This window comes from Artemia sp. Qi Xiang Cuo, chromosome 12 (assembly GCF_049724085.1).
Source record: "Artemia sp. Qi Xiang Cuo chromosome 12, ASM4972408v1, whole genome shotgun sequence".
Lineage (NCBI taxonomy): Eukaryota > Metazoa > Arthropoda > Branchiopoda > Anostraca > Artemiidae > Artemia > Artemia sp. Qi Xiang Cuo.
In genome coordinates this window covers 45,854,733-45,863,338 of record NC_142805.1, presented here as the reverse complement: position 1 = coordinate 45,863,338, position 8,606 = coordinate 45,854,733, and the positions used below count along the sequence as shown (strand labels likewise).

At 33.9% G+C, this 8,606-nt stretch overlaps 1 protein-coding gene across 1 annotated transcript in view; it reads left to right on the top strand.

Annotated features, from left to right (window-relative positions):
• Positions 1-7,509, top strand: part of RFeSP (Rieske iron-sulfur protein) — a 23,358-nt gene extending 15,849 nt beyond the window's left edge. Inside the window, exons 3-5 of the mRNA XM_089097846.1 lie at positions 2,268-2,445; positions 3,516-3,664; positions 7,230-7,509. Of these exons, the coding sequence (XP_088953972.1) occupies positions 2,268-2,445; positions 3,516-3,664; positions 7,230-7,369 (467 nt within the window). The 3' untranslated portion in view covers positions 7,370-7,509. The remainder of the gene's footprint in view (positions 1-2,267; positions 2,446-3,515; positions 3,665-7,229) is intronic.
• The last annotated feature ends 1,097 nt before the right edge of the window (positions 7,510-8,606 follow it).

The following is an 8,606-nucleotide window of genomic DNA, read 5'->3' as shown; positions in this document are numbered from 1 at the left end:
TCAGTAAAATCAATTTTTCTGACTTCGCCAAAATTCTTTGTTTGGTTAAATAAAGGCCACGAAAATACTGACATGTCATTTGCGGAAATCTCGGACTTGGCTGGTACACGCAGCAGTTTACCGACTCCTGCCGTGATTTTGTAGATGGTGCAAATTTATCAAAATGTCAATCTCGGTTGGGAAATGCGGCAGTTTTACCTTCTCCTGCTGTGATTTTATGTATAGTATTCAAAACAGGCATTATGTTAATTATTGATAAAAAAAAAGAGTCGATAAAAATGACCAGCCAGTCAGTAAAATTTCTTGCCCTGCCCCTCTCCCCAAACATTTGGGCTAGTAACGACCCTGTTGGAGTGATGTATACATTTTCAAAGGAGAAACTCCCAGCCCACTGCAGCTTTGTCACCAGCTAAGCAATTGGTATTTTAATTACTTGAATAGCTATGCACGCTTTTAAAGAAATTCATTAGATAATGCCTTGTTGAGGAAATTTCTAGTTCTAAAATTTTTACAGACAATATCCAACTTATTCTAAATAGCAGCAGTGTAGTAAAGTTTTTCCAAAAGAATACATTTTTATACTTCAGTTTTATTATTAAGTTTATCTTAGATCAGATAAGTTAGTAATACAAGTTATGTAACTGGTGATAATGGTGAGGAAAATGAGGCTAATAATAATGAATGCACGTGCAGATACTGAATTACAGACAAATTATTAAAAAATACAAATAAAAAGAAACCTTAAAACTTAAAATGAGACAAGAATTACTTTGAACGAAGGGAGTTGTTGCCCCTCCTGCTGGGCTATTTTTGCTCCCTTTTTCGGTTTTAATATTGCTCTTTAGCTGCATTAAAAGAAAAGTAATAATTTATATTTATTTTTAACTTTTAAAATTAACATGGTGTTTTGTTTCTGCTGTAAAAGAAAGGAATTACCCTTATCTATTATGACCAATATTTTGCTTTTAATTCTAAATATTTGGCTTTTCTAGAAAGAAGTAACAATCTCCACAAATTACCTATATAATTCATGTTATAATGTTAGGATATACTAGGCAATGAAAACAAGCATATAGGAAATTAAGAACTGATGGTCAAAATTTAGTCTGCTTTATTTTTTTGACATTATAAAAGCAATCTTAACGGTGCATTTTAATCCATTACCCAGTTTGAAATTTTAAGATGTATCTTTAGGAAATCGAATAATAGTTACGCCAGTGTGAAACTACTGGAATAAATTGAAGTAGTGAAAGAGTTTGAAGCCGCATTTAACTTTCAACATTGACAATTACAGCAATCTGGAAAAATAAGAATGTCAAGATATTGTGTCTTATATGCTGTTGCTATAAAAAGCTGAAGTGTTTGTTGAATTACTAGTTGTTTCTGACTGGCAAATCCACTTAGTTCTTAAAAGAGATCAAAGTGGCAGTAAATATCTACCAACAGAGAACGATGTTTCGGCAGGTCCAGATATCATTCGTTGTCATGTCAGTTTTTATGTCTTTTTTCATTTATTTTGTCATCTTATTTATTTTATTCTTCTTGTCTATTGAATTTAAACAGTCAGCCAGTAAAACCGTGGCCCTTCACGCCCTGGTTTTACCAACTTAATTGTTTTACCAACCCACCAATAGTACCAGGGGGTGGGGATCCTGGCAATTATCGACATTAGAAAGATTGAACTTCTCTTGAAGAAGCTTAAAAATGGCCTTCTAGGAAGTACTTTGGCCTAGAGTTAATTTCACATGACAGCATATTGTCAAAGGAATTTCAAGATAAAGATGAGATTTCGAAAAAAATTATTACCTGGAGTCTTAGGAGAGAATTTAAAAGCTTATAAGAAAAAAAGTGTTTTGATTTATTTTGATTAATGTGGTTTCAATTTAATGTTTAGTGTTTCATTTAACATCCACTTACAAAAATTACCAGTAATGCCCTCCTTTTGTTTTTTATCCTCATATTCACTAATAAAGTTTTACAACAATTTCTTATATGAAAATTCCCTCGCCCACCCACAAAACTAAATAGTCTAGCAAAGCCCAGGTTGCCAAGACTTGAAGCTAGGTTCTGAGAGGATTTGAATTTTGCTGTGCTAGCTGCATCTGACTTTTCAATATCAAACCGACATTCTAGTTGGAAATAACAGCGACATTTCTTGGTAGTTTTTGCCAAATAACACTGCAAACTGTCTTCCGTTCGAACTTAACTTTAATGCTAGCACTGCAAATCTTGTACTTTTTTTAATGAGTTATTTATTTATTCTTCAGCTGGCATGGTTGGAACTGCGTACACTGCGAAAACAATGGTCACCGAATTAGTCAGCTCCATGAGTGCTTCTGCTGATGTGTTGGCTTTAGCCAAAATTGAGGTCAAGCTTTCTGAAATCCCAGAAGGAAAAAATATGGTTTTCAAATGGAGAGGGAAGCCGCTTTTTGTTAGACACAGGTTTGTACTTAATGTTTGATTTCTGTCCTTTTTTGTGTTGGTTTCTCTTTGAGATTTCTCTCGTCGACATGTCATATTACTTAAGGTGTGTTCCAGAGTCGCATTAGTATTAACGATCAGACAAATCTGGCTCTAAAAAAGTTTTATAATATTTATCCTTCTTATTAGAAGTAAAGTAATGGTTTGCAATTTTAGCCCCTTCTACTTTTTTAAAGTAACAAGGACAAAAAAAAAATGCTTCATTCGTCATTCTGAGACAACAATACTTGCAAATAATTAGTTATCATGATTAAACAGGCTTCTGGAACAGGCTTTTTCATGGTGATGTGTGTCATGCTTTTACACATCTAAATTCTACCGAAATTTGCATTTTGATTTGTAAAATAGTGGCTGAAAATGACCAGTCTGCTGGTAAGATAGATTAACTGACCATCTTCTGTTACAGAATTGATGCATAGTTTGTATTCTTTAGTGACTGAAGCTAATAATACAAGCTTCAATTAAGTGCTGAACTGCTCCCACTCGTTTTAACATTTGCATTTTGCTTCTGTTTTGCACTTTTGTTCCTATTAATCGCAAGTTCTCTGGAAAATATTAAATGCAGATATCCAACCCCTATGATTCTTTTTCATGTTTAATGAAGATAGCACCTGTCTTTTTTAAGATGGTTTTGATTTGTTCATGATTTGAATTTGCTTTTTAAAAATTTAACATTAGAAAATTGTAGGATGGTCATTGGACATCCTTTACCTAATGTCAGATTGAATAGGACATTTAACAAAATTTTTGTTTTCTTTGAAATTAACTTTCCCACATACAAGATGACACACTTCCCTTTTCCTAGTTTATTTTTGTCTTTTTCTCTCCTCCCCTGCACAAAATCAAATGTTGTTTTTGTCATATCAAATGTTGTTTCTGGTTTGCACTAAATAATTTGTCATATCATATGTCATATCAATGTCATATGTTGTTTTTGTCATATCAAATGTTGTTTCTGGTTTGCACTAAATAATTTGTCATATCAAATGTTGTTTCTGGTTTGCACTAAATAATTTGAGGATATCTTATAGGACGGCTGCCGAAATCCAAGCTGAACAGAGTGTAGATTTATCTACTCTTCGCCATGTCGAGCACGATAATGAACGTGTTCAAAAAGACGAGTGGCTAGTTGTGCTTGGTGTTTGCACCCACTTGGGCTGTGTGCCCATTGCTAACTCTGGTAAGACCTTTTTTTCTTTACTGTTAAATGATTCCTGTGGTTTCAAGAGTTGTATTCAAAAAATTTACTTTTTGAGTGGCTGTTAATCTAGCTGTTTGGTCAATGTACGCACTCACATACGGAAAACTTGTTTTACATTTCGCCGTGGGAGAATGTAAATCGTAAAGAAATTCACCAACAGCTTTCTTTGGAACCTTCTGTCTCCTATGAAATTTTGTGTATTGCGTGTGAATTACAATTAGTCAATTCTGAAGAGTTGGTCTGAATACCCCTGGTGCCTTTTTGAAGATAAAAGCATACAGTCTAATTACCCCTCTCCTTGCTTGTGCAACAATCAAAGAAAAGGCAATAAATATGTAAAATTTAGACCTGTCAGCTTAGTATCGAATTTATTTAACTCCAACCTCCCCCCCCCCAGTTAAAGCTTTGGATCCTCTGTTATTAGGATATGGGCTTAATGTAAAGAAGAGCTTTAAAAGTCTTATTAAAAAAATAGTAAAGAAATAGTAAAAAAATTGAAACTCATTAATTTTTTTCCAAGTATTATTGATAGGTTGTTAAAAATTTAGAGACCCTAGTTACCCGATTAAAAAAGCTGAATTGAAGCATTCAATTGGCTGGCTTTAGAGCTTTTTACTCTTAATTCAATCAAATGAAACATTTGAGCTCTGCCAATAGTATAATCTTGCCAATGCCAAAAAGAGCCTGATGAGCTGCTTGAAATAACATATTTTTTGTTTACTGTGGAGCAAAATAGAAGTTGTAGTGACGTTACGAAAAACATTTTTATGTATTTTTTTTTCTTTTGGTTAGAGGTCTGAATTCCGAACACCTCAGTCCCCTTCTGGCTACGCACTATCTCATTATATAAAAAATGGAGGAAATTATAACCGCAACAGTTAGAAAGAAAGGAGACGCATAACCTGGTGGCTGGTTGGTTGGAATACGAGTAGTGCTTCAGGACTATTTGCCCACTAAAAAGTTGATTAAGTTTCTGGTTTCACTGAATGTTAGATGTAGGCCAAATGGGGACAAAAATTCAATGACGTTAATGAAGTACTACTCCTGAAGTCTTATCTTTTGGTGACCACTTTGGTATTACAATACCAATTCACGATTTTCCACAGACTAATTATTTTGATGCTTCTGCCAATGATGAGGACAGACTGATATAATCAAAATAGGGGATAAAGCATCTTGACAACTATTCGCATAAACAACTACACAATGGTGACCGGCGTTTACCTTCATTGGCCGTTTTTCCTAGTATTAGTACTATTATTAGGTTAATGTAGTGTTTCATTTAAGTGTTTTATGATGATCGCTGATTTAAGTTTATGTTATTTTTGCCTTTCATTTATGTTATTTTGTTGTGTTCATGGCAGTATATTTGGCTTTAAAATACACTGATCTATCTATCTATCTAATATGTAGAATAATTGTACCAAACACATTTTGCATGCAGACTCGCTATACTTTACCCACCCCCCTAATATGTAAATCTGTTGCCCAAATTTATTTTTGAAGTAACGAAAAAACTGGTGTGTTCTAGAATTTTACACAGCGTAAACTTGAGAGAGTGGCGCGTAATACACAAGTACCAAAATTCGTTCCCCCTACGGAAATAAAAAAAAACAGAATTCTAAAATTTGGAAAGCCTTAGTTTACACGGGGGGGGGGGGGGGTAAACGCCTAGAAACTACACAATATATGATAAATGCAGACACATCTGACGAATACAAGACGCTTTAAGATAGAATAGAGATGGATGAAGGGGGAAAGGAATTTTTTTTTAGTAACATTCATATCCGTTTAGTCAGTAACTTTCTCAAAATAAAATATAAACTGTCCGTGTATGAAACACAACCATTAAACTAAAAAACATAGACAATAACATGATGTACAACAGTCTACATAATTTTATGAAACATTTTTTCGCTAACGCTCGTTCAACGCTAACGCTATCCTTTCAGTCAGTAAGTTTAACAAGTATGAAATATAAACCCCAGCATGATATCCAATATATTAGATATGTTTTTTCCTTTGCACCTCTTCATTTATTCTTTGTAAAAAAAATTATTTTAAATATTAATGTAAAATATTTTTTCTTCACTTTTTCTCTTAAACATAACAAATGATTGTTTTTTACCTTTTTTCATCTTCTTTATTGAAATAAAATTATAAAATGTATTGAGGGATGTTGTATAAATCAATTTTTATTAAGTACCAGGGACATCAAAATGAAAATATTCTTTGCACCTGGCTTCATTAATACCTGAAAGTGGGAATTTTCTATAATTTTATTTTGGTTGCTATACAGTATTAAGATTCTCTCGTTGCGCAAATTCTCCTAATAAACAAGTGAAAGTCTTCCTGGCGCATCTGGCCGAATCCATGTGTCCTAAAATAGCTGTATAGAGATTTGTTCAGTGTCATGTGTAATATAATCGTAATACATAAAAGTAACAATGGGTTTATTTAAAAAAAAATATATACATCATCGATTCCCTGAAGCAATGCTTGTGCGGGAGAAAACCCTCCTAATAAATCAAAAAACCAAGAAACCCAAAAAAAGAGAGAAAAAAAAGAAATAGAAATAGAAAAAAAAAAGAAAAAAAAAAAAAAAAAAACATAATTAGAGCTCAACTTACCGGACCCGAAAACCAACGAACCTCCAAACAACACCCAACAAAATTATAATAATTATAATCATATTCAGCTGCAACATATGTGTATTACCATCGGCAACCTGATATGCTATCATAAGCAGTGAATTTTCTTCCACTTAACTAGTATAATTTTAATTCTGGTATAACCTGTCCTAATTCTGAGAATTTTATGTGTAAAAATCAACTAAGATGATAATGATCAGAGGTAGGATCAAACTCTAAAATTGGGTTCGTAGACATATCAGACAGGCTAAGATATTTTCTTCCTCTAGAAATACAATGCCTCAAAATTGCTGTTGCGGTCATTTGTAATATAAATGGTCTGAATGAGTGGTGCCCACTTAGACAGTTAACCATATTCCTCATTACCCTCAACACTAAAATGGGAAGGAACGCAATTTAAACTAATAAGGTAACCAGTAGACTCTAGCCTAGCTAATATAGCTTCAATTGACAGGACTGTACTTCTTTTAAGGAAATTGATATTGACAAGAACTCTAGATGAGGTAGAGCATGAGAACGAAACAAATAACTACCAAAAGAGAAGAAATCAAGAATAAGTTTAAGAGACTCCAAAAAGTTGGTGAGTTAACGATTTTGGGAGCAAAAATATAACGAACAATAATTCACACCAACAAATGCTTTGCTTAGAAGGCAAAAGCTTCAAGGGGAATAATCATTTCCTAACAGCGGCTTTTATATAGAAAATAAATTTCAATGCTAATGGTGTTCGCTTAATCAGTAAGCCAATCTCATTAATAAGCCACTATTGGCGGATATTTGTGATGCTGACGTTGGTGCACTTTGGGGTCCTCATTCACCTTACAATTGATAATGCTTGTTTACTGGGAATCCTGTATGTATGTGTATTTAAAAAATGTTTTCATTTTCTTCAGGTGACTATGGTGGTTATTATTGCCCATGTCATGGATCCCATTATGATGCCGCTGGGAGAATTCGTAAAGGACCTGCCCCACTTAACCTTGAAGTCCCAGCACACACCTTTGTTGATGAAGGCACACTTATCGTTGGTTAATGTCTGGGAGAATGTTTCGTGTTTTCAACTCAGGAAGAAATGTGTACAGATTGGTAAAACTACCAGCTTTTTATGCCAGATTATATGAATCCCCTGAAAGAATTTAAATAAAATCCAAATGTTGTAAACACAATGATTTTCTTATTTTAGGCAACTGAATTATCTTTTGTGAGCAAAGTTACTCCTAATGTTTATAGTCAGCGGTTGGGTTAAGCTCTTTATCTTTCGACTATGGTGTTTTTCTAAAATGACTTTATGTATATCAAAGTATAAACACATACTGAACAAGTACTGACAAAACCTATCCTCTCCACACAAAAAAAGTGACCCTTTGTCCGCGTCTTCGGAGACGATTCCATACCTCTGCGAACCTGGCAACTAAATCACGAGTTCCGTAGGTGATTATACTTGTTTCGTAAAAGCTGTATTAAATTTAATTTATTGGCTCGGAGCGATTAAGTAGTACAACAATTTCCTTCGAGAGGCGCTGAGGCACGTGGGGTCACTTTTGGAGAGTTTTGACTGTACTTGTTCAGTAGATGATTATACTTTGATGTATATAAATACAATTTATTCGCGTGCCAGCTCAGTGGCGATTGAAGGAAATACAAATCAATTGCACAGGTGTTTACAAGAAGAGACTTGATTTAAAGAAACCTTGAAGCACTCGAAAAGAAAGTAAGAAGGCCAGCGAAAAAATAAACTGGTTTAAATTAGCACTCGGTATTTATTAGTAAGTAATATGTAATGTTTGTAAGCCTACATTCACTCATGAACAATATTTACCTGCCATGGCTGTTTAGCTCTTGAGTTCAGGAATTTCATTTGGATTGTCGAGCAATTCTTGAATAAAACATCAAATTTTATGTGGTAGCTAGACAATTTTTCTGAGCAACAGCAACAGCTAGGGAAAACAAAAGAGAGTATTCAACTGTAATCAGCCAAAAAATCCCGCGATAATGGAATACACTCCGTAGAATGGGGAAAACTAATTAGAGAAAGTTCTAAATTATTCTTACTTTCTTTTTATCGGACATGTTCTCAGACTAGAATGAAACATCAGATTTAGAAGATAAGCTCTCTTGTACTCACGGAAATTCTGAATTTTCTTCAAATTTCTTTATGTACAGATTTTTTTGTGATGTTTAAAATAAAGAACACCATCTAGTAGTATCTAGGTTTAATTTAAAGCTGAAATTTCGGAAGGGTAACTACCTCCCGGCAGGTTATGATGTTG